Source organism: Platichthys flesus, chromosome 5 (assembly GCF_949316205.1).
Source record: "Platichthys flesus chromosome 5, fPlaFle2.1, whole genome shotgun sequence".
Lineage (NCBI taxonomy): Eukaryota > Metazoa > Chordata > Actinopteri > Pleuronectiformes > Pleuronectidae > Platichthys > Platichthys flesus.
Window position 1 is genome coordinate 3,112,231 of NC_084949.1, and position 27,154 is coordinate 3,139,384.

The 27,154-nt window shown below is 42.6% G+C and overlaps 1 protein-coding gene across 1 annotated transcript in view; it reads right to left on the reverse strand.

The window, feature by feature from the left end:
• The window catches only part of sorcs3a (sortilin related VPS10 domain containing receptor 3a), a 213,733-nt gene that overhangs the window by 26,099 nt on the left and 160,480 nt on the right, over window positions 1-27,154 (reverse strand). Inside the window, exons 10-16 of the mRNA XM_062388838.1 lie at window positions 10,552-10,698; window positions 8,935-9,037; window positions 6,274-6,350; window positions 4,870-4,961; window positions 3,481-3,588; window positions 2,396-2,513; window positions 2,164-2,297 (exon numbers count right to left, since the gene is read on the reverse strand). Of these exons, the coding sequence (XP_062244822.1) occupies window positions 2,164-2,297; window positions 2,396-2,513; window positions 3,481-3,588; window positions 4,870-4,961; window positions 6,274-6,350; window positions 8,935-9,037; window positions 10,552-10,698 (779 nt within the window). The remainder of the gene's footprint in view (window positions 1-2,163; window positions 2,298-2,395; window positions 2,514-3,480; window positions 3,589-4,869; window positions 4,962-6,273; window positions 6,351-8,934; window positions 9,038-10,551; window positions 10,699-27,154) is intronic.

Below are 27,154 nucleotides of genomic sequence, written 5' to 3' on the forward strand. Positions count from 1 at the left end.
AACCCCGAAGTGCCCCTAATACAAAAAAAGTGCTGCCCGCATAGATGCAGTGAATGAATATGTGTGTAATTGGGTGAATGGCAATTCACCCAAATGGTTCCCACACAAAGAGTACTGCTACAGGTCTCAAAGTAAGACCCTGGTGCATCAGCTCAGGATTTTTACAATACCGAAAACAAATGTATAACAAAAAAAAAGACTCTCCCAATTTGTTATAAGACTTTTAAATTTCTTTATCAAAGCTAAGGTTTAAAAATTGAGCACAACACAATAATGTATTTGTTCGTTACAAAACATATATTTTCTTCTTCAATGGAACAAGTACCATGTAACTGCAATATCTTACACTATGTTGGATTATGGGTTATTTGTAGCTTTTTATGTTGATAGTCTAGTGAGTGTCCAGCTTTAATCAGTCTTTTTCAGATTAGTCAGCCACAAAGTGTTTGAATAGCTCACTTCCCAAGTCGAATGACATGTCTGGTGAAAACTTCAGGGATTTGTTTACAACCCACCAAAATGGTGTGACTACTTTACCTGAAAAATCAACAATGTCAACAATCTTTGTTGTGGTGGTAGAAATATTGTCGTGACAATAGTCCAGAGTGATGTGAACATGCATACTCTCACTTTTCAGAATGCCCAGAGGCCCTGAATTTGAATAACTTTAAAAACAGCCTTAATGGTTTATTCTTAAGCATTCATCTTTGACGCATAAGCACTTTATATAAAACATAATGACAAAATTATATTCTTTGCAAGCAGGTGTCAGCCATGCATAGCTTAGTCATTTCACATTAGTCTAATAAGTAGGCACTTGAGCAGATCATATGGCAGACAGGCTCTTCACACCTCAAATTAAGTTAAGGATCTGATATTCTTTCTGCATTGATAGTTTTTTTAAATCTCCACTTTATAATTTTAAGAATGCACCTAATAAGTCCCTGCAGAAAGACATGAAGGAAGGCAAAGAGGCAGAAATCAGACTCTTTCTGTTCCCTGTCATTCCGAAACAACAAAGTACACCCTTCTAGGATTTGCATACAAATTGAAACTATCTACATCCTCCCTCCCCCCATCTTGTCTCAACAGCATTACAAGCACAGCAGACTCGACACTACCCACACAGACATAATGAGCAAATTCTGTAAAATGGAACCAAACTTATCAGATTATTGGAAAACGCACAACCACGGAGCAAATTGATGAGACGCATTAATAGCATATGCAATTGATCTCACTTTAACGGCAAAAAAATAGACCTCCAGGAGGAACAGTGGAAATCGTGTCTGTGAAGAACTCCTCTCTTGCCTCGTATGTGTGTTTCAGTTATGGCACAGATGACAGAAGGTGACACACCCCACTTACTGTCAGGAATAAATCCCCCATCTGAAACATTTAGTTTTTCCCTCACACTGTTTTCTTTTATCAAATGGTAGTGAGCATCTCTATCATGAATTATGTCTGTGCTGCTTTGAAAGAAACCAGGTCATTGTTCTAATTAGAAAAACACATCTGTAGTTTTCTCCGTCTGAAAGGGCACATATTTGTTAAGCTAGTTTGAGTCATAATACATCTTTATCCATTCATTTAGTCCCAATTGTGAAAACCATTAAGTGTAGGAGGTGTGTAAGAACACAGTGGACTAAAAGTAGAGACTAACAGCTCTAAACATTATTTTTGAATCTGCTTTTCTAGTGCACAATATTCAGCTTATAAAGTTACAGGGTTATGTGGCTGAGATAATTTTTTGCTAAAGCAGGAAGGTTAGACCAACCATAAAGGGCATATTTAAGTGGACTGAACGAGGCATTTAATGGTGGTTGAATGGATGCACTTGAAATAAACAAATGGCTACACTGCGTCTCAAGACGTCTGAGGCTTATAATTAGGCCTAGAATTCAATTAAATGTCCAGTTGAGTCACATTCATACAATTACAAACAATTCAGATATGTTAAATGCCCGGTAGAAAATAATTAAATTTTTTACTCATGATACAAATGACACACATTCTATTTAAAGTGGTGCTTCGACATGTGTGGTATCGTTACGGGGGAACTGCTGTCAGTGACGTTTTTTTTGCAGACAAATTAGAGAAACATAATCCCGCTTAATGACTGTGAAGAAAAGAGCTACAGTACAAAGACAGTGTTCATCTTACCATTCAAAATCATGAGCCCGGCAAATACAGGACTCAGCTGAAAGGATTCTGGAGTAGTCTTTTCCCAGCATACAGTAGTTTCCAGGCCTGCGCTTCATGTAAATCTGTTTTTGTCCCATCACACATGGCTCACCCTATGGTCACAATTTACACCGGGATTACTGTAAGTGACATTTCCCTTTATGGAAAGAACTTTTTTCAGGTGCATGTGTGAAATGCTTTTTATTCTCACCTGGTTGTGCAGGTGCCATGTCTGATAGTCCTCCTCCGTGCATTTCTTGCTGAAGATGGACTTGTAGTCTATCTTGATGAGCTGCCATTCAGAACGGTGACTGAAGTGTCCAAAGAAACTACACAGGCAAATAACACAATTAGAGTACTGATTGATTACAAACTTGAGGGTACGCTGAGGCTAAAGGTATTGATTACTATGAATCAACAGAACTGAGGCTACATGACTACTAATACGGTCAAAAGTGCAAGATGGAGGCATCTTTATTTACAGTCTATGGTTCAAACTGGAAACGGGCCAACAGCTCTAAGCCACATTTTCTACACCAGTGGTTACCAATAGGTGTTCAGTCCTGGGAAACAGGATTACCGGTAATCTACTTCCAATCTATTTCCCAATAATAATTGCTACGTTAAAAAGTTATAAACTATCCTGATATTTATTTAACTAAGTCCGTACATGTTACCATGTGTATAAAATTCAGGTGTGGTCACTGATTCAAAAGTCATATTTTTATCGCAATGCATATATGCAAGTTTTTAAAATGCAGGTAAACCACTAAAAAGGTGACTGACTCCTCTCCCATTGATATCACATTATAGATGGAAGTGTGCAAAATACTCAAACAGGAAGGATGAGCATTTGATTGGTATACAGGCTATAGTGACCTCATTGTCTGGTTTGTGTGACTTTCTGACCAAATGTTTATTATTTTTAGTGGAGCACACTACTACATTAGATCTGTCTTGCTTCATCAGCGGACTGGTCCCTGGACAGTCTTGGATCAGCGCTCGTGCCTTTTTCTCCGTAATGGTGTTTAGCCAACTCAGTTATCATACAACACATCCTGTCAACAGCTTTGTGTGGTAATACTTGTCAGAAATTACTTGCTCCTCAGAAATGTGACCTAATAAAGAGTAAAACAAAAAGACTAAGAACCACAAAGGTTTGAATGTGCCCCTTCTTTTAAAGTTCCCTTTCCATGTAGCCCTCTGCTACATAGAGAAAACACCAATCATCTTTCAATCAGCCAAGAATACCCACTGTAATTGAAATTGACACCATTTACCCTTTTCTGGACTTACGTCATGATTTGGTTCTCGGCCCCAGCATCCACCAAGACTCCATCCACAAACAGCGGCACAGAGGAGAAGCTAAGTTGGGTCCACTGCCGCCCCTCGTCAAAGCTGACCCTGTGGATGTGTGTCAGAAGACATTCCCATCACAAATCCAGCAATAACGGCAACACAAAAGCAGACCCTCTGTATTAAAAGCTTGTCATGGGGGAGGATTTAGGTCGAGATCAGAATGACAGGTTTGTCTCGGCAGACGAGTCTCAGAGGCTCTGTGCAATTAGCACTGTAGCTTTGGGTAAATATCAAAAGGCTGCACATCAAAAGGGGAATTTAAGAAACACTGTGTTTGGTTATCAAAGCAGAGATGCACAAAACTGACTTCAGAGTGTATGAAGACAGGAAATGTGTTGGTGTCTAAGAGGAGAAAAAGCAACGTCATGGGCCCTGGGTAAAGTTTACACCAGCGTGAAAAAAAGAAGAAGACCAGAATAGAACTGTTTCATGTTTGACTACAAAACTGCAGAGGGAGAAGGAGATAGCAAAAAATTGGACAGCTTTCATCAGTGAAGCGTGGGCTCTATTGATTCTGACAGCGTATCAACGTTTGTGCTGATATGGGAACAACTAGGAGTACCTGAGTGTGACATGGGTTGAAACACTACTAAGCCCCATGCATGAGAGAAAAAAAATTCCCCCATTGCTCTTAAAAAAAACCCCACTGCCTTCATTTTGCTAAAAGCACTTTTAACGTAAAATGCTTTGACATGAACCTATTATGAGATTCAGGCCAGGGAAGTGTTTAACTGAACACTGGCTGGAAAAGCAACTCTGTTTAATAGCTGCTTGTACAGTGACTGTGGAGATACACAGGGTTCTTTCTATCGGTCTCCCCCCCACACTTTCTCTACCATCGTTCTTAAATTGGTTGGGAGACAAAACAAACAGCAGGATACACTTCACTGGCTCTAAAACTAATTTCAAAATGGTTGCAAAAGCAACTGGAGAACAGATCTGGTCTCAGTTGGATTAGCCTGCACTGAGGCAAAATGTAGGCACCCGATTTGGCAAGAAGAGGGCAACATGTTAATTAATACACTAAAAGGGGGGTGGGGGGTGGGTAGGCGTGTGCATGTGTGTTTGTGTGTTGGGGGGGGGGGGGCTGCTCAGACTGCTGGCTGTTAATGATAAGTGGCTGGGAAAAAAAATATCTCTCAATTTAGATTGCCTACGAGTTTTTTCTCAAGAGCCACAGTCAAAGTGCAGCACTAATTGGATCAAGTGCCAAATATATAATATAAACAAGTTCATTTTTTTAGGATCCTAGTGCTGGAATCAGTGGAGTAAATATTTAAATTGTTTTTAGAAACTCGAAAGCAATTTAAGAAAGAATAGACGTACCACAAGTGTCTGGTTGGCACGGACGGCTGTTTCACAGCGACAAGGGCCCCTCCTCTATCCATGAACCACACGTTGTGCTCCTCCTCAAAAATCTGAACAGACATATGATTGACCCTTAAAGTATTTGAAAACACCAGAAACTATTATGGCCAACATTGACAAGGAATCCTGAGATAAGCAAATACATTTTCACAAAATTAACAGTGTATCCTCACATAGCTACATATAGATTACATTATTATATGCATTATACTGGGATGCTACTCAGAGTTTAAGCTTGCATTTAAAGATTGCATTTACACACTAACAACAACCTAAGCCAAGTTCAAACTTCAAAATGTTTAGCCTAATGAGTTAAGCAAGCCACTGACAAAGCCCCCCATCAGCACTCAGCCGGCAGTCGCATATCACTCTGTGACAACTGTTCAATGTCCGTGTGTGAAGGCGATTAGAAAGGTTCTTGATGCATCAAGACCCAGATTTGATTTACAAACTGTGCTGGGAATCTGGCTAGAGTTGGAAACAAATCATTAGGTGAAGGTACATGTATTGGTGAGTTGCCCAAGGAACTAGGATCTGGTTGGGACGAAAAAAGTGAATGTCTTTCGGGTTTGGACGTATAAATGTGGCCAGAGTCGCTCTTTATTCTTTACAACTGAGGTTCACTGAAGCGTTTCACCTCCTCCAGCCTGATGTGTCACCTTATGATCATGGTGAGGATCAGTCCGGTTCACAGTGTTTATTCTCGGGTGTGTTTTCATGATTAATTCATCTTCTGCTGAAAGCTCATTAAGAGTGTGACCACCTGTGGAAATTCAAATTGACGACGAGACTCTCGATCACACAACAGCAAGTCGTCTAGTATGAAACAGGCCTTAAGGCCGATGCATGCTTCTGCAACCGCTCACGCAGTTGTGCAGACGGAATCGTTTTAATTTATGGTTCTCCAAGGGTTGCGCGCGTTGCAAAGCGATTCACCGCCAGAACACTAGGTTGAGTAATGTTTTTTGTTGTAGACGCCTTCTTTGTGTGTGGCAGTCGTTGTCGACTGTTTAATTACATCGCCACTGCTGCTCCTCATAGCCTTTTTCTGGTGGACAAATTTGTCCCTGATCTTCCTCCTCAGCTTCGTACACTCGTCAACCTGCAAACCTACGTTATCCGAGATCTCCTTCCAGGAATTGCAGGCGATCTGCACGTCCTTGTATTCCGTCAAACGCTCTTCTATTTGGTCCACATTCGTTCTTCTTAATCTTCTTCTGAAAACGCATGCGCCGGCCTTTATTCAAACTGCCTTTCTGAAGTGAAAACGTAGTAGTTTGGTGCTTCACAGCTGCTGTTACATACATTTTTCAAAAGGTTGTACCCGTCTATCAGTTGGCTTGATCTTGGTGTGAAGCTCACCTGTCTCCAGCTATTACCAGCATCAGACGATACGAACATGCCAACGTTGTTGTAAGACAGCTCGGCTCCGATGTTCCCTGTAGGGGGAATGCCAACAGAATAAGTGTAACAAAAAAGAAAAGCACAGTGAGATCAAGCAGATAAAGTGGCCGCATGTTTTTTTAAACACATGCTGCCAATCACACCACGTTTGTGATGAATTTATTCCAGTGGCTTAATTCCCAGATCGGCTTTCTTTATCTCGATTCATGTGAATAATACAACCCATGCATAGGAATAAACCCTGGGGTTAATTCCTATGCATGTCTGCATTATTCAGGCAACACAATACAAGATGTGGAGGAGGGAGGGCGCCTTCTTCGACTCAGCAGTTTTCAATGTAGCAACACAGACCTCCTTCGAGTGCGAAGCGACTGAACCGTCTTCTTGTGTCGACCTGCTCGACCATCTTGGCGGCGGCTCCCCCAAATAGGCTTGTGTTTGATCTGGATGGTGTTTGTCATGTTGGTGAGTTGATTCCTACGCCAGCTGACGTATTAAAAGGCGGTGCGGGCAACGGCTCGGCCAGTGATGAACACACACACACACACACACACTGTGCAAGCATGGCAGCAGGGATGTGCTGTAGGTTTATTCAGCATCCTCACCCACCAAAGGCAAAACAAACAGATCCAGAGACAAACACAAACTTACACATGAATGATCTCACCATCACACATACAGGATTGTCTTGTCTGCTGACAGGACCACTGCTAACACATCTATTCGCTCTTAACTCATGTCTCCTTTTTTTGCCTCAGGTCTTTTGAAAGCTCTTGCAGGCATAGACATTATCATCTAATTAGGTGGACATATAATCTGCAACACTTCTGCTGTGGCTGGAATTAGGGTTCTGTACTCAAACCAATTTTATTGACATCACACATGCTTCAATTAAGAAACACTTTCAGTAAACCTTTTCACTGGTATGCGGATGACAGCCAGATCTACTTATCAATTAAAACAGAACAAAGTATTCAACTAACTACTACAACTACTAACTGGAGGACCTGCAACTTTGCCTATTTAACAGAGATACAACAGATGTTCTAGCGCTTGGCACTAAACACCTCATTATCTACTGATACAGCCACTCTGGATGGCTTTGCCCCTGCTTCCTGCAAAACTGGGAGTTAATTTTGATGCATATTTGTCATTTGATTCTTATTCAAAACGTATTTTAAGACCTGGCTTTTTCACAAACATTAACAAATCAGGTGAGTCCTTTCTCAAAAAGATTCAGAAATATTAAATAATTCCTTATTATGTAGTTTAAGTCTATTAAGATGATGCTGCAGCATGTGTCCTGATAAGAACCAGGATAACAGATCCAGTTCCCCTGTACTAGGAGTTACATTTCAGGAGGCAGACACCCTCTCTACATTTAAAGACTTTGTAAACCAAAACCAGTCAGCTGTTTCTTAACATGCTGTACGTGTCAGTAAGTGACTACTGAAAACACGTGAAAAGAATGAGAACCATGACCGTTTTACAACATTCCTTGGTTCCTGATTTTGATGACACTCTGAGAGGGAGACCAAGCCAAGCCATTCTGTGCCTATCGAAGATGAATAGCGGCAGAGCTAGCGCCACACACCAGCACCTGTATGGAAGCCCACATGCAGGTGATGTTTTTAAGTAAACCAGGAGTAAAGGAAACTTTGAACTGGCAATTAAACACAACACTATTATTTATAATGATACACGTGTAATTAATTTAAAATATTTCAGAAAGCAGTAGCAGTTTTAGAAAATAAATTTTTAATTGCCTTACACAGTCTTTAAGAGTTGGCTTAACACTTTCCCTTTTTGGGTAAAGCTTTTAGTTTGGACTGGTTCTGGCCTGTCTTGAACCAGCTCTTAGTTACGCTGATATCGGCTTGGACTTGTGGGAGACAAATGGCACAAGGAGTTTCTCTTCCCACCTCTCCATCTTCATCACATTAATGTCTCATCCAAGTGATGTTACTGACTTCACCTCTTCCCTGGAGTCCCTGTGCTTCATCTTTGCAAATCAGGGATTGCTGCTGTGGCCACTTAATGGATCTTGCATCGTAGATCATGGCTCTTGATGGATCGTGATCGTGGTGGCATCTGATCGTGGATTAGGATTCATACCAAATTCCCAAACTAGAGATTAAATTAACAATATGCTACTATTATTGGAAATACCTCTAGTGATACAATTGTCACTACTGCTCCCTTCATCTCTTTCAGATATTTTCTTATGTATATATACTTAACACTCTAAACATTCATACATCTCACATTTATGTTCAACACTGTCTATTCTCATCAATGTCGTGAATATATGTTTTTGTAGATGTGTGTTACATTCAACATCTATGGCACTTGTGTCCACCCTGGGAGAGGGAGCCCTCACATGTGGCTCTCTCTGAGGTTTCTTCTTATTTTTCCCTGTTGAAAGGTATTTTTTATCTTCCTTTTCCACCTTTTTACTGAGAGTTAAGGGCAGAAGATGGTCCAGTGATTTATTGATTAACATCACTCCCCCATTAACTCATAATTTAAAAATATTCAACCACCATGATTTGCAGATAGTAATTTGAGGCTTTTCAAATGAAAAAAAAGTGGAAAATACGTTTCTGTGTTTCATCTCACCTGCGGCAACTATGATCCCTGGTGCCGAGTTCTTAGTGGAGATGGTTCCTGACAAGTAAGGGTTTTCTGAAGTTTGCAGCTGTAGATGAAGTGAACAGAAAGGCTGAAAAAGACAAATAAAACAATAGAGGTGAATGCTCATTTGAAGGAAAGACATATTTAGTTCAAATGAAAAAACTGTATATTCAACCAGGAAAAAAATTGCATTGTATTTTGTGTAAATGTTATAAACATATTGTCACTGCGCATCAGCTAATTCAGTTAACTACCAGGTAACAGCAGAGGAAAATTATCATTTGAAAATGACAATCCAAACTAAATTGTTGTACATAAAGGGACATTTTAAGAAAAGTTATATTAGTCTCCCAAAGAGAATCAACTGTGCCTCATACGTTTTGCTAATTGCACTTAATCTGTCATTAATACAAAGAGCGATGGAATTTGCATTCAAGTATGACGCCAAGTCTCCAGGGCACACACACAACAGAAAACAATTACATCTGTTCGGAGCTGAAAAAAAAGTCTGCTTTCATCTTTGCAGCAGACAGCATGTCACTGGTGCAAGGACATCGAGGGCAGTGGGACTGAACAGGGTAACCAAAAAGAGTCTAGGGCAGTAATTAAAATGTCAAATGAATGCTCACTTGCAGGGAACCTGTAAGCCATAACGCAGGGCCCTCAGCAGCATGAAGTCCTTGTAATGTAACATAATTCCTCCTAGTTAGTTTTAGTTGCAGGGAGGCTCTCTAATGAGGGAGGAGGTGTCATCAACACATGCTGTAAGTCTGGCACATTATGTACCTCAAATCCAACATGAACTTCCATGAGCATGCCATTCCAAAAGCACTTATATTAGGGTTTGCTAGATTATTTATTATTATTATTATTATTAATATTAATAATATTATGGTTTTGCCTAATGTGAAATGCAACAATTGTCAAACGACTATATGTTATAAAGGCACGGACAGGTAAGGGCATTATTATATCTTTTTAGTATATTTTTGTACAAGTATTTGCTTATTCGTGGCAAATTCTGGAATCTGGCAATTTCTGGGTTGTCAGGTTGTCAAAAACTTGATGTAGCCTGGTAGGGCCTTGTTTGTTAAACATTCTCTTCAACAGTTCAGCAGATTCCCCTGACAAAAGACACACTGACATGGAAGAATGGCCCCTGGTTCGATTTCTGACTGATAGGATAAATTAAAGACGGGGAAATTTTAAGGAATAATCCAATTTAGTTTTTTTCACAAAAAAGACATTGTCAATGCAGGAGCCTGCTTACCCTGCTGCTTTACTTATTTGAAATACTAAAACAAAACCTACTGACTATAAAAATATTTCACTCTCAGAGTGGTTAGACTTGTGGTGAAACACTTCTTTGCATTGCCTTATTCAAACTTGACAATGACTTCTTAAACATCTATCAAATTCAATCAATCAAATCTTATTTTATATCTTATTTTTCTATATTAATCTTAATTTTTGAAAATCAACAAGTTAGCACCTGAAAAGTGTAACTGACATCTTCTTCTATTATCCTCCCTGAAGCTTCAACATCTATATTTGACATAACCACACAGTCTTTGAAGCTGTAGTACAAACACAGTATCTTACCAGAATACAGTGGATGTCGTTTCCATCCAGGTCAGCAGCAGGGGCCTGCAGCAGCCTCCAGTCCCTGCCCTTGTTGTAGGTGATGTAGGTCTTCACCTGGTTGTCTTGCCTCTTGTTAGCTATTAGCATGCCTGTAATTCCTGCCACCTGACGGACGTAGACACATGAAAAATGGGTTTTATCTTTTCTCCCTTAATGCAAGTGTGCAAGTGGCTATTTTATATATTTGTAATGCTCCATAACGGTTCAGTTCTCAGTTACGGATGAAAAAGCATACCATTAGAAAGGGCATTTTGTGTATTGAGGCAGCAATTTTTACAACGCCAGTTAAATGCAAATGTTGTGCTTATCTGTGTTTTGCTGTGTCTGACCGTCTGGCAAACACCAGTAGCAGTGTCGGCTGCATAGTTTTACACAGTATTGAGTGTGGTTTGTAATTATTGTCTATCCCTCCCTGTTTCAGCCATCCAGGTAGTACACAAATGTTTATTGTTGACAAGTGACATATTACCTGTTCTCTCAGTCTGACTTAACACACCATTACACTCATACAGACTCACACTTGAGTCTGTATGAGTGTAATGGCGATCACTGCAGTAATGTCGATCACTGCAGTAATTATTTATGGCCTCCACCTCCTCAACATGTATGCATGAGTCAACATGCACACACAAACACACCTACACGCACACACAGAAGAGAGAGAGAGATGTTGATCTGATGTCGATCAAGTTGGCCCCACCCCATGACAGACTTTGAATGACTCATAAATAGCATCACAGCAGCATCATCCCAGATAAGTCATGGTAGTCAATCTCAGGTCGGCTTATGTCAGGTCAACTTATATATAATGAGTAGATAAATAAAGGGGAATGTAAATCAAATTAATGTTAAAAAAAAGGCATGTCAGTTAAGTCCTATATGTCAATTACTCCTATTTCCTCCAGGTTATTTTGTAGGAATCCAGCTGGTTTAAATAATCTCTGCTACCAACAGTGAAGCCTGAGTCATGAAGTGGTGAACAGATTAAAATCGTACATTTCTTATTTCATTTTAAAATGTTTTCACACAGTCTGTTTTGAGGCAGATGACCCTGCCACTGAACCTCTGATAAATAATTAGCTCTTAAAAACACCTCATTTATGATACTGCATCCAGGTGAATAATCATAATACAATAGGGATTTATTCAAAAGGAGGCTGATTTGATTGGTAAGCATTTAGTGTACATGTAAGATCTACCCATAAATTCTTTATTATACTGTTTTAGGTTAATCTATATAAGATAAAACAACATTTGAGGTCGGGAATTTCGGTCTGGAGTCGCTCCGTTGGGGAGAAATTATGCCCGGCTCGAAATCGACCGGTCCAATCAGATTGTCAGGGCGGGCTTTATACGATGATGGACAGATGATCAACAGTAACGTAATCAACCACGTCATCAAAGTGCCCTTGGGTTGAATTGGTTTTCAACCAACATGCCTGCCACGTAGCGACTCCCCTCGCATAACTACCTGCAGTTTAAGGAGCGGACCATGTTAATAGACGCACCAGATCACTCGCTTGCGGACCAGTGCAATAAGACACCTGCCGTACAACGACCGGACGCCCGCTGTGCGGCATTTCTCAAAAACTATAGTTTAACACCCCTCGCCAGCGGAACGAGGTAAGGAAGCTGGTCCCATTTACTTTGCTGCAGGTAGCGCGGAACAGAGTCGCTATGTCACGTTAACGCATCAGACTTGTCTCGTGGTGATTAGTTTGTTTATTGTATTTTAACGTTTGTGTTTGGTTTTATGGATTCAAATATTGTGTACTTAATGTCATTCCAGTTTTACGGTGTATTTACGGCTACGATGAAGTGAACAATAAAGAAACTCTGTGTCATGTTTGGGGAAGGGGGGGGAAGAAACATTTACTGTTTCTCTCAAAAATGCTGATCGTGTTGGTAAGATCTCCATGTATCCTTAAATTATTTTTACAACAATGGCAAAAATCGTTTTTACTGATCTTCTTCTTCTACTTCTTCCAGCATGCGTGCAGTTGAGCTCTGTGAACAACAACTATGCGTCGCTTTACATACGTCACATGCTACGTTGCACTGATTGGTTGTAGGTCTATCCAATTGAGCGAAGAGGCATTTTTTTTCCTGGTTGAAAGACGCCCCATAATCACAGCCCAGTGGAGCGGTATCAGACTCACATTCTGACTAGAATTGTGAGTATGACAACGTCAGGCTAGGATTTGATTGTATTTCAATGTCTATCAATACAGGATTTGTATCCCACCTTTTTGTATTTAGCAACCCAACCTTAGCCTCATGTTTTTGGATACCTGCCTTGCCTTGTCTGTTTGCGTTCTGTGTTCTGAACCCTGACTGGAAATAAACAACACTGCTTTTTGGAAACAAAAAAAGCTTTTGGGTCCTTAGTTCACGTACTCAGTCATTACAGGTACATGGTATAAAGTATTGGTTCATCATGTCTCATGTCACCCTTGAGAAGGCATGTGTGCTGTTAGGCCTTGGGCTATTTCTTTAATTTATTTAAGGGTTTTTGGATGTCTGGAAGTTTTTCATGCCGTTTTATTTGTTACCTTTGCAGAGCAAGAGTTAGAGTGAGGGGAACCCGGAGCGCTATTGTTGCTATTCTTTTCAAAGTTGATAACAAGTTCCTGGAGCCTTAGGTGACAGCTTAAATTTGCTTTAGTCTGTACAATAGCCCAAAACCCAAAGACATTTACTTTAAAATGACAGCAACCATATATACAGAGCTGTAACTAGAGATCCTTAAATGTTGTTTTGGTTAATATGTCAGTAAGGGTTTCTAAAATTACATTTTAGAACTATAAAAAAAGACAGTGATCTGCATTCAGACAAATCTGGAATATCAGCTTGGAAATGCTTCAGATTGAAATTGTGGTGGCTTCAGTAGATGACACCATTCAACATAGTTATAAGTTATGGAAGCTACATTTTCTTGCCATCTCAGCAGTAACCAAAGAGCAAATCCATTAGATATTCACCCCAGCAACCTTAACTTAAACTGTATTTTGCACGTGGTAGATTTTTTTTATAACATATATGTTGAAATAAATGTACTCCCCTTGATAACTTGCAAAGTTACAAAATATTTGAATGGTTTATTGTCAGTAGGCTATTGTCAATAGATACAGTTTAACATAGTATTTTGAAAGTGCAATACATTAAGCATTTTAGCATTTTATTTATTTTCTGACCACTGTCAATATTATTAAATATTTTAAAACCTTTTTCATGTGTACTGCTAAAATAGGCTTTGGCACACTTTAACTGTTCAATGGTTCACAGGGTTCACAGATAGTTGTATATTTTATCATTTTTTCTACTCAGGCCTGTAGTTGTAAAAAAACAAAACTCAGTCACCCATATATGAGACTGTATAGAGACTAAGAGACTAGAACAACTGAAATGGCATCATGTGTAGACCAACAAATTAGCATTTTATGATATTATTGTTATTATTTATTTATACTGGTGTGTGGTAAACAATGATTGAATGTAATTAGTGTTGCAATTTCATTCAATTTAAACATCTACTCCATTAAATCTCAAGGCAAACGTTGTACTTTTAACTCCGCTATTTTTTTCTTTCTGGCATTAGTGGCTAGTTACTTTAAAAATGAATATTTTTGCATTTTATTAACATATTAAGAGACAACAGCAAAACCCTGCTAATACATATGTAATACAAAGACATAACACCATACGTTTGTTTTAACTCCAGTCAGCATCATTGGAAATTAAGTTTATATTTAATTACGATTTAGATAGTTAGCTTAGAGCAATGTGGCTAGAAACAAAGTCTGAAACACTAAGCCTGACTGTGACAGTTTAGACCACTGTCCCTGTTTGGCTGCCTGTCGGCGGCGCGCATTGACGGATGGTGTGAGCGGCAAGGCCCTCAAGCATACATTCTCTTTGTTCAAACACTCACAAACAATCTTACCCGCTCACCACGGCTCTGTACTGCAGACTAAAAGAGTCAGGGTGGGGCTGAGGGCTTTAAATATGGTGTCAGGAAATACCTGCTGCAACTGATTGGACTGATTGGCCATGTTTGGGCCAAACCATTTTCCCTTGTGTCAAAGGGGGACACTGGACCTTTACATTGGACATTAATGAGTGACAATTTTAAATGTACTAGTGAAAATCACTAATCTGCTAAATGAAAGTAACATTAACATGCATGCTGTATTTTTTGATGAGTGTATTCATGGTTGGTTGGCAAAATGCTCAGTATTATAATCCCCCTGTTGATTGGGCCTGTCTAGTGGGAGGGGCCATGGGGTATATAAGGGGTGAGCTGCTGTCCTTCTGACAGTCTGCTGCATGCTGTTGCCGGAGGAGGTTGTCGGTGTTGTGCAGGGTGCGCAGGGTGCGCAGGGTGCGCAGGGTGCGCAGGGTACGCAGGGTACGCAGCTCTCAGCTCTCCACGGAATATCTACTGAGGTGATTATTCTATTATGTTGTAATTGAGTTTAATTTGCATTTATTTTGCTAATGGATTATTTGATTTATTGACATTGATTATTTTAAGTACCGGTATTTGATTTTGAATATGCTTTGATTTATTATAGAGAATATTTGATTATTGATTATTTGAATTGATGGAATTATTTGATTGTGGAATTGGTTTTGAATATATTTTTATTTGACTATTTGCAGATGTTTGGGTTTTGGCCTCCTATGTATGTTGTGCACTTATTTTGACACTTTGGGAGAATAAATGTTGTTATAAACCAATTTGCAACTGTGTGCCTTGCCATCTTTGGGTTTGAAAGTCCAGTCTTTTTGGTTACATTACCTTCACCCGAGGCGGGGTGTGACAATTGGTGGCAGTGGTGGGATGGCAGGCCGCAGAGGTTTTAACAAGCCTGGCAGAGGCAGAGCGAGAAGTGGGTTACGATCCCAAGTGTCAGTGCTAGCAACTACAGAGGAGGCTGAAGAGGTGGCCAAACCGAGGGCCATGGCTATGGAGCTGGAAGGGGCGGCGGCCATGGCTGAGGATCGTGAAGGAGTTGGCTGGAACACCGAGGAGTCTGATGAAGATGGTCAAGGATATGAGAACTTGGGGGCTAGGCCTAAGCGGGACAAAGAGGGGTCTAGAAAGGCTAGGTGGTCTGCTGAGCCACCGAGGCCTACAACAATGCCAGGCTGGACAAAAGGGACCCCGGAAAAGCAAACGCCAGCGCCGCCTGGAGAAGATCCAAGGTACTCCACTGTTAGGCAATCTATCTAACTTGAAACCTGATGAAGAGTGGCAGGTACCTGAAGACATCAGAGAGCTACAAAGAGCCGATGCCTCACTGGTACCCCTACTGGCGAAGATGAAAGATGCTAACATCACCTTGCAGCCAGACCAGAGTGAGAAGTACCTCCTGGAGGATGGAGTCCTGTATACAGCAGGTCAGCCAGAGAATCGCTTGGTTGTTCCAACTTGTATTCGGCCTCTTGTACTCCATCTGGCTGATTCCATACCCTGGGCTGGTCATCTTGGGCAAGAAAAGACTCTGGCTCGAGTCAAAGCTCGCTTATTTTGGCCTTTAATGGTCAAAGATGTCATTGAGTACTGTCAAACTTGTCCGCAGTGCCAGAAGACTTCTCCGAGACGACCTGAGAGAGCTCCACTACTACCTCTTCCCCTCATTGATGTTCCTTTCCGGAGGATTGCAATAGATATCGTCGGACCACTGGAAAAGAGCAGTGCAGGCCATGAATATATCCTTGTCCTCTGTGACTACGCAAACAGGTTTCCAGAGGCCTTCCCACTGAGGAGTATCAAGACACCTAAAATCATTAGTTCACTTGTCCAGTTCTTCTCACGAGTTGGAATTCCAGATGAGATAATTACGGACCAAGGCACAAACTTCACTTCCAAGCTTATGAAGCAGCTTCACAAACAACTTGGCATTACTGGCATTCGCACAACCCCCTATCATCCACAAACTGATGGTTTGGTGGAAAGATTTAACCAAACACTGAAGTCCATGCTACGCAAATTCGTAGGCGACACCGGTCGAGACTGGGATAAATGGCTTCCCTTTGTGCTCTTTGCTTATCGTGAAGTACCTCAAGCCTCTACCGGATTTTCGCCCTTCGAACTAATGTATGGGTTCCCTATTCAAGGTCCTTTGGATCTCTTGAAGAAATCCTGTGAGTCCAAACCACCCGCGCCACAGGGTGTGCTTTCTTATGTGCTGCAGATGCGAGACAGACTAGAACAATACCGAGCTGAGGCAAAACTGAATCTTGGAAAGGCCCAGCTGAAGCAGAAGACCTGGTATGACCAAAAAGCACGACACAGGGTGCTACGGCCAGGTCAAAAGGTCATCCTCTTGCTTCCAACCTCCAGCCATAAGTTGCTAGCCCAATGGCAAGGTCCTTACTCCGTTGCCAGACAAGTTGGACCTGTCACTTATGAGATCTCTCATCCGGACAAAGGAAAGGCATCCCAGGTATACCACATCAACCTTCTAAAGGAATGGAAGGAGAGGAAAGGATCTGTGGAAGGAACTGACGTCCAGGACAGTCCAGAACTTGTGGAAAAGGGGATGCTGGCACGGGAAGTGGGAATGGAGGATGCCGAAGAGGATACAGATCTAGCCATGCTTACTACATCACAGCAACCTGACGTGAGTCACTTGCCTGCACAACCAGCCCTTGAACTCTTGCAGGTGTGTGAGGAGTTCCCAGACCTTTTCAGTGGAAAGCCCGGGAAAACTCCATTAATCGAGCATGTCATTCGGTTAAAGAACCCTACCCCTATCCGTCAACGCCCATACAGGGTGCCTGAGCGAATGACGGAACCCCTCAACAATGAGATACAAACCATGCTGGATCTAGGAGTGATCGAACCCTCAGACAGTGAGTGGTGTAATCCCATTGTTCTTGTTCCAAAGAAAGACAACACTATACGACTCTGTAATGACCTACGAAAAGTGAATGAGGTTTCTAAATTTGATGCTTATCCTATGCCACGAATTGATGAACTCCTTGAGAAACTTGGCAAAGCTGTGTTCATTACCACCCTTGACCTGTGTAAAGGATATTGGCAAGTGCCTTTGGAGAAGGAATCAAGGGAGTACACTGCCTTCCGTGGCCCAGAGGGTCTCTATCATTACACAGTCATGCCGTTCGGACTCCATGGAGCCCCTGCCACTTTTCAGCGGCTTATGGATCGAGTTCTGCAGGGATGTGCCCAGTTTTCTGCGGCGTATCTTGATGACGTGGTGGTCTTTAGTACTTCCTGGGAAGACCATCTTATTCACCTGCATCAGATCCTGTTCCGGATCCATTCCGCTGGCCTCACACTTAACACCCAGAAATGTGAGTGGGCCAAAACGGAGGTTTGCTATCTGGGCTACCATCTCGGCAATGGCCAAATACGTCCTCAGGTGGACAAGGTGAAGGCAATCCGAGACAGTCCTAGACCACGGACAAAGAAGCAAGTCCGGTCATTCTTGGGGCTTTCTGGGTGGTACAGGAGATTTGTGCCACATTTCTCTACCATCACAGCTCCTCTTATAGATCTGACTACCAAGGCAGCCCCAAATCCAGTGAAATGGTCAGACAGATGTGAAACTGCCTTCTCCAATGTCAAAGCCATCATGTGCTCTTCCCCGGTCTTGCAAAGTCCTGACTTTAACCAAAGATTCCTTGTTCAAGTCGATGCTTCTGGTGTGGGCCTTGGAGCCGTCCTAGCACAAGGAAAGGAGGGTGAGGAATGCCCTATTCTCTATTTGAGCCGTAAACTGCATCCCAGAGAAACTAGGTACTCTGCCATTGAAAAGGAATGTCTTGCAATCAAGTGGGCATTGGACAGCCTTCAGTATTATCTTCTTGGAAGGACCTTTGATTTGGAAACGGACCACCGGGCATTGAGCTGGATCAACTCCATGAGGGATAAGAACTCCCGTGTCACCAGATGGTACTTGGCATTACAGCCATATTGCTTCAATATTACTCACAGAGCTGGAAAAACAAACTTGCTTGCCGATTACCTGTCCCGCCTGCCTGAACTTGCAGTTCCTGGAGAGGAGGGAGGTGATGTGACAGTTTAGACCACTGTCCCTGTTTGGCTGCCTGTCGGCGGCGCGCATTGATGGATGGTGTGAGCGGCAAGGCCCTCAAGCATACATTCTCTTTGTTCAAACACTCACAAACAATCTTACCCGCTCACCACGGCTCTGTACTGCAGACTAAAAGAGTCAGGGTGGGGCTGAGGGCTTTAAATATGGTGTCAGGAAATACCTGCTGCAACTGATTGGACTGATTGGCCATGTTTGGGCCAAACCATTTTCCCTTGTGTCAAAGGGGGACACTGGACCTTGACATTGGACATTAATGAGTGACAATTTTAAATGTACTAGTGAAAATCACTAATCTGCTAAATGAAAGTAACATTAACATGCATGCTGTATTTTTTGATGAGTGTATTCATGGTTGGTTGGCAAAATGCTCAGTATTATAATCCCCCTGTTGATTGGGCCTGTCTAGTGGGAGGGGCCATGGGGTATATAAAGGGTGAGCTGCTGTCCTTCTGACAGTCTGCTGCATGCTGTTGCCGGAGGAGGTTGTCGGTGTTGTGCAGGGTGCTCAGCTCTCCACGGAATATCTACTGAGGTGATTATTCTATTATGTTGTAATTGAGTTTAATTTGCATTTATTTTGCTAATGGATTATTTGATTATTTGAAGTACCGGTAATTGATTTTGAATATGCTTTGATTTATTATAGAGAATATTTGATTATTGATTATTTGAATTGATGGAATTATTTGATTGTGGAATTGGTTTTGAATATATTTTTATTTGACTATTTGCAGATGTTTGGGTTTTGGCCTCCTATGTATGTTGTGCACTTATTTTGACACTTTGGGAGAATAAATGTTGTTATAAACCAATTTGCAACTGTGTGCCTTGCCATCTTTGGGTTTGAAAGTCCAGTCTTTTTAAGGTTACATTACCTTCACCCGAGGCGGGGTGTGACACTGACTGAGCTCATCACAATGTACACAGACATGTTGATAACCTTACTTACTGAAAAACAAGTGACCATCATTGACCATTTGCTGCCTATAATGTTATCCCTGTATTTTTTTCTCCCTGTGACTGTGCGTTTAAATGCATCTGCACAAAATCTTGAATGACATTACTGGCGCTAGAAACAACAGGCCTATCAGATCGCTGCAGTATTCTCTCTGTTAAAAGGGGAAAGTCCTTCTTTTCTCCCGTTCTGATGAGCTGCTTTATCACATGAGCCCCTTCATGCAGCATAGAGGGACCCACAGAAACTCAGTCAGTTTGTAAGAGAGACTTGACTTTGAGAGTTTGCAAGCAGCGAGAGAGAAGAGAGCATGGGACGGGTGCCAAGCAACAGTGAGAAGGGGCAGGGGCAAGGGGAGGTTGTGATTGGGACTGTCATTTAATGCTCAGTAAACCTTTTGTTGAATTTAACTCAAACTTTTAAAACCTGGACAGAAACAAATAAGTAAACCACCTTTAAAAAGGTGCATAAACGCTATTTTAGGTATGTAAACTCTGTTTATGTTGGTTTATTCCCCACTTCACCTAATTAAGTTAGCATACTATGTAGCTAGTCCTGGTCGTCTTGTCCTTGTAATGTACAGTCTGCCTTAAAGAAGTACTGACGTGGCAAGAATCCGTCACCTCCAACAAAAACAAAGCAGCAGAAAAACATGGCAAATGTGGCTCTTTTAACACTGTCGTCTGTTTGGTGCTGTGTAGGCAGTTATTTTCCTGAAAAATGCCATAAATAATTGAAATGATGATGCAAGCAACATTTGGAGACCTTAAAACCAGACCGAAGAGCCTACGTAAAAAAGAGAGAGTTTTGAAAGAGTAGAGTAGTGCTGTGCGAAGTGCGAGTTAAGTAGATTTATACGTCAGAATAACATTTGCCAGCATCTATACAATCACCATAAACCATCTTCTAATTTAAAAACCTATGATTTTCATGACTTAAGGAAATGATCCCATGGGAGAATCAGACCACATTCAAACGTTGCAATAAATGCAATAAATTAAAACATTGCTGTCAATTTATCTGAAAAGGCTGCAATTCATAGAAGGTATAGAGTGATTTTATGGATCCGCAGGGGATTGCCAATTATTTAATGTGAGGCAATTTTACATTCCACAATATATTAAATGGGTTAATTATTAAAACATAGCTCTGGATTTAGGATTTCTTGCAGTAAAACACAAACATGGAGGGACAAATTGTCATGAGCATCAGCATCATCAAGATCATCATTCAGTCAATCACTCAGAGCTGTCGACGGTGAGATGAGAGACAGGGAAATAAGTGTTGATAGAGTGAATTCAAGCCAATCAGAGGGATAATTGTCAGACAGCCACCTGCTAAATCAACTGTCAGACTGAGGGAAAGTTAAGTGGGTGATGTAGAGCCCTGATGTCAACAGAAAATTAGCTTCCACAACAAAGGCGTGTGATTACAGAAATTGCCCTCATACAATGTGATTAACAACTGAAATAATCCCCACAAATTTAGAAAATAGTTGTCAAATTTTCTGAGTGGGAATAGCACTATTCATTTTCAGGGGGGGGGGGGGGGGGGGGCGCAAAGGGACCAGGGGCCTTCTGGGAACATACATGACAACTAAGTGGAAGAACAAAACCACTTTCACATACTTTGCTGATTCCCCTCTGGTCTGCCTTGAGCCGTGCCTTGTCTTTGGAACATTAGGTCTGTGAAGTGCAGTTTTTCAGGGTCTAACAGCAATAAATGGGATGAGTTCCATCTTCCCGTGTGTAATGTGCCGGGTGGATCAGACGCAGCAGTGTATCATCTGGCTGTTGTTCAGCCTCAGATCAAGAACAGAGCTGTGACCATATGACAAATGCAATTAAATTGCCTTATCATCTCATACTGCATGCTGAAATGCCTTAACTACTGCGGCGTGGTAACAGGAGCTGCACACAGCCACCCACACACACACACACACACACACACACACCATGCTGTGCAGAAGAAGTAATGGCACTGTTAATTACTTCACCAGTGCCACTGCTGCTGGCCAATATCTCACTTCTTTCACTCTCTCAGTCACACCTGCCAGTGTGGGTGTGATAAACTGGATTCACCAGGGAGTGGAGAAGGAGGGAATTCTACCTCCCTGCCATGAATGCTAATGCGAACACATACAATATCTAGCCAGTAAGCTAACAAGGTCATTACAAGTCCAGAGGTGCAAGGCAATGAGCCCCATTAAGCATGCTCGTTATACTGTGTGTCTGCTGTCAAGGAGATACACAAGCACCTCCTGTAACACAGACTCTACAGCAGTTCTGCATGTAAAGCAACAACAATACCTGTTGTATTATGGACAAATATATGACTCTCACATGCTTAGTCAATGTTAACTCTAAATCAAATGGACGGGGCTAGTAGTAGTCAACATGAATATTAAATTGAAAATCATCACCAGACTCAGCAGTTCCCTTCAGCTCTACAGAGCGTTTTAGTGTTTCCAGCTCATTCTTCTGATTTGAGGACCCAAAACTTTAATGGTTTGGTTAATTCCCATTTTGCTTATATCAACTTCGATTCAAGAATTAAAGGTCTGTTAATACATCAACACACAACCCGCACATCACCAAACAACGGTCAAGCAAGGTTTGCCCTCAAACGGGTATCCTGACCATGACAGTGAGTTCAGTAAAATTCAGTGCTACCCCTTACTAACCAGACCTGAAACCAAAAAAAGCACCTTTGGTAATACAGGAGCTTGGCAGCTGAGATGTTGAGATGTAGTTATGATTAAGATTAAGATTAAGATGCATTTATTAGTCCCAAACACTTGCACAGACATGCAAAGGCACACTCTTGCAGGTAGGGAAATTTAATCTCTGCTTTTGACCCATCTGGTGCAGGACACACAGAGCAGTGAGCAACCATGTACGGCACTCGGGGAGCAGATGTTGGGGGAGTAAGGTGCCTTGCTCAGGGGCACTAGAAAGGGTAGGGAGAATCCTCTTGGATTTTTGGACAGATCAATCCAGGTTCATCTTTTGTTGTCTCTCCGTGGAGTCGAACCAGAGACGAACCAGAGACCTTCTCTGGCCATAGTCCAAGTTTTTGCCACTAGACCACATGGAGAAGAATCTCCAAAATGTCCACCATCTGGAACCCAGTGAACTGGCTGAGAGCAAAGGGAGCCCTATACCCACTGTCCTAATGAAGTGCTTAAAGAGTGTTAAACCAATCAAGTAGTATGAAATAATACCTGAAGGTCAGATCAGATTTGATCACCAGCAGATCATCTATCATATATCATATATTTGATAATTCTATTTAAATGCTAGTAATGCTAAAAAATAGTAAAGAAACAAAAATAAGTTTCGGGTCCACCGTCCAGCTAACTAGATGAGACATTCCACAGAAACACCAGTTAATTCTATTTTTGCATTTTATTCACTATATTAATGAATTAGATTAGATTTCTTTATTTATCCACACAATGGGGAAATTCACTTGTTACAGCAGTGATAGAAAAACAGAATTAAAGTAACAGTGTCGAAGCACTGTAAAAGGAAAAAAAAGTACACTTCTAAAACTACACATAATAGGAGTATGAAAACAAACAACCTGCAAAAACAGACACTGTACAAAAAGCAGGTGCTGGGGATAAAGTGGAATGATGTTAAGTGTTATTGTAATGAAAATAGAAAAATATGAAACAGTAGTGACCATGATACAGAAAATAATTAAAAATAATTAGAAAGTAAGTGACCATAATATAAATAATACTACAAGATAGCATACTGGAAATATGAATATTGCACTGTAACCATTTTAAATGACCATGATATAGATATAGATGTTAAGTGTTGAATATTATGATGTGAGAGGTTTTGTGGAGAAAAAGATAGATAGACAGGGACTACAACATTATCAGGTGGTGCTGGTGTTGTAGAGCCTGACTGCAGCCGGGATGAAGGACCTGCGGAACCTCTCCTTCTTACACCGTGGGTGTAACAGTCTGCTGCTGAAGGAGCTGCTCTGGGACCCCACAATGTCATGCAGGGGGTGAGAGGTGTTGCCCATGATGGACGCCAGCTTGGCTAACATTCTTCTGTCCCCCACTTCCTCAATGGAGTCCAGAGGACAGCACAGGACAGAGCTCGCTCTTCTTATCAGTCTGTTGAGCCTGTTCCTGTCTCTGTCCGTGCTACCCCCCCTCCAGCAGACCACAGCGTAGAAGATGGCTGAGGCCACCACAGAGTCATAAAAAGTCCTGAGGAGAGCCCTGCACACTCCGAAAGACCTCAGCCTCCTCAGCAGATGAAGGCGGCTCTGGCCCTTCTTATAGAGGGCATGTGTGTTGTCCGACCAGTCCAGTTTGTTGTTGAGGTGAACACCCAGGAATTTGTAGTTCTTCACCACCTCTATGTCCAATCCCTGGATGTTCACTGGTGTTAAGTTTGATGCTTTTTTCCGGAAGTTCACGATCATCTCCTTCGTCTTGCTGGTGTTCAGCTGAAGCTGGTTCAGCTCACTCCAGCTGACGAAGTCTGTGATGACCGCCCTGTACTCCAGGTCATTTCCCTCAGGAACACATCCAACGATGGCTGTGTCATCAGAGAACTTCTGGATGTGGCAGTGTGTGGTGTTGTGGGTGAAGTCGGAGGTGTAGAGGGTGAAGAGGAAAGGGGAGAGCACCGTACCCTGAGGGGCACCTGTGCTGCAGAGCACCACGTCAGACACACAGTGATGGAGCCTCACATACTGTGGTCTCTTGGTGAGATAGTCCATTGTCCATGCAGCCAGGTGTTGGTCCACTCCCACGTTCTCCATCTTCACTTTAAGCAGTGAAGGCTGGATGGAGTTGAATGCACTTGAGAAGTCAAAAAACATGACCCTCACAGTGTTTCTGCTGTCCTTCAGGTATAGCAGGGATCTATGCAGCAGGTAGGTAACTGAGTCGTCCACCCCAATCCCAGGCTGGTAAGCAAACTGCAGGGGGTCCAGCTGTGTGCCCACCAGTAGTCGTAGGTGTCTCAGGATAATCCTCTCCATAGTCTTCATCAAGTGAGAAGTCAAGGCAACTGGCCTGAAGTGGTTTGGCTCCTTGGGGCGCGGCGTCTTCGGCACCGGGACCACACAGGAGGTCTTCCAAAGGGCTGGGACTTTCTCCAGGCTCAGGCTTAGATTGAACAAAAGCCTGATCACACCACAGAGCTGGTCAGCACAGTCCTTGAGCAGTCTTGGGCTGATACCATCCGGGCCCGGGGCCTTCCTTGCCTTGATCTTCTTAAGTTGGCTTCTCACCTGATCATCAGTTATAGAGAGGGGGGTGGAGGATGACTGGGGTGGGGGTGAAGGGGTGAGGAGTGGTGAGAGTCTCAAGGGGGAATGATGATCTGGAGATGGGGTGGGGGTGGGCTGGTGGGGGACAGGTGTCGAAGGTGGCAGGCTGAGGAGGGGAGGGGGAGGGGGGGCTGCCCAGGATAGGTGTGAAGAGGGGGCAGGGGGGGGGGTGATCAAATCTATTGAAGAACAGATTCAGTTCATCCGCCCAGTCCTTGTCCCCGCTGGGTTGTTGTCTTCCCACACCTTTTCCGTGGCCTGCGATGGTCTGCAGCCCTCTCCAGACGTCCCTGGCGTTGTTCTGCTCCAGCCGCTTCTCCAGTTTCTTCCTGTAGCTGTCCTTCCCCTTCCTAATCATCAGCCGGAGTTCCTTCTGGACTCTGCGCAGCTCCTCTTTGTCCCCCGAACTGAAGACCCTCTTCTTCTCGTTCAGCAGGGTCTTTATCTCGGGGGTCACCCAGGGTTTGTTGTTGGGAAAACACCGTACCAGCTTGGAGGGCACAATGTTCTCCTCGCAGAAGTTAATATAATCTGTGATGGGTGGGTCATGCTGTCAATATCAGTGCCGTGGGGGCTGCAGAGTGCATCCCAGTCTGTAGTCTCGAAGCAGTCTCTGAGCCTAGCACTGGGTGTAGTCCGTGACGAGGTGAACGAGGTTGTGATCCGAGCGACCAAGCGGGGGGAGGGGGGATGAGGTGTATGCATCCTTGATGTTTGCATACAGTAGGTCCAAAGTTTTATTTTCTCTAGTGTGGCAGTTCACGTACTGGGTGAAGGTGGGAAGAGTAGAGGACAGAGGGGCATGGTTGAAGTCACCGGAGATGAGGAGGAGGGCTTGGGGGTGCTGGCTTTGAAGATGCGAGATGACTGTGTGGATCCGATCTGAAGCTACAGCAGCGACCGCCGAGGGTGGGATGTACACAGTCACAACAATAACATGTGAAAACTCCCTCGGGAGATAGTATGGCCGCATGCTGACCGCTAACAGCTCCAAATCTCTGGTGCAGAGTATCTCCTTCACGCTGATGTGTCCTGGGTGGCACCATCTATCGTTAACCAACACAGCGATCCCCCCTCCTTTCTTCTTACCGCACTCCGTTGCTTTTCGGTCCGCTCGTACGAGTTGGAAGCCGTCCAGATTTACGTGTGAGTCCGGAGAAAGTTCAGTCAGCCACGTCTCTGTGAAGCACATGAGGCTGCATTCCCTGTATTCCCTCTGCAGTCGGGTCAGCGCCGTCAACTCTTCCATCTTGTTAGGTAGAGATCTTACATTCCCCATGATGACAGACGGTAAACATGGTTTAAACCGTCTTTTCCGCTCCCTGCGCTTCACTCCCGCTCTGCATCCTCTTCTCCTCCTCCGTAACTCCTCGAGGATCTCCGGCTGCTCCGCGCAGAGAAGGGGTGTGTGGCGCAGGCCAAACAGCTGGTCACGGGTGTAAACAATGGAGCCGTGGTTGAATGGGTTCCCCACAGCCACACCAAAAAGTGCCGAAAACAGCAAGGAGCAAACTACGAATGTTAAAAAGTGAACATCCATAGCTGCGCACTTGCTTAAAGTGTCAATGTGGTAAAAAAACAACAAGAAAAATACACTAAAAACACTATTTACACACTAAAAAGAGGTTCGAAAAGTGAGAGCTACTGTAACAGGCTGCCACTCACGCAGCGCCAGGTTGACAATAATTACATCTAATTGTAAATACCCTGACCTAAATCCCTTAAATGGATCACAAAACCCCAAAGTCTTTATTGTCCATCTCCCATTGTGGAGCTTGATAATAACTTGGTCTGCCTGTTTGATGCCCAAAGTAAAGTTTTGTGGAACCCTTTAAAATACCTGACATTCAACTTTAGAAACAAGCAGGCTCCGAATTCCATGTTAGGGTTTTTTATTTACAGGCTAATATTTGGCTCATATTCGGATCAGAGGTGGGTTTTGAAAATGTGAGGTTGCAGCGTCCTTGTTCCAAACAGGGTCATACTGCAGAGTTACAGAAGCCAGATAATGTTGCCGCATGAAACTAAATGTTGGGTCACTGGTATCGATTAACAGCCCAAGTAATGCACTACATTCTCATTTTGTGCAATGGGACATAAAAATCTGAATTTATTGCGTAATTAACCACAAGCTTACAAAGACAAAATACAACTTTTGCTCCCATGATTGTGTTTGGTACATACAGTATATGTATCTGTACTTTACTGCACA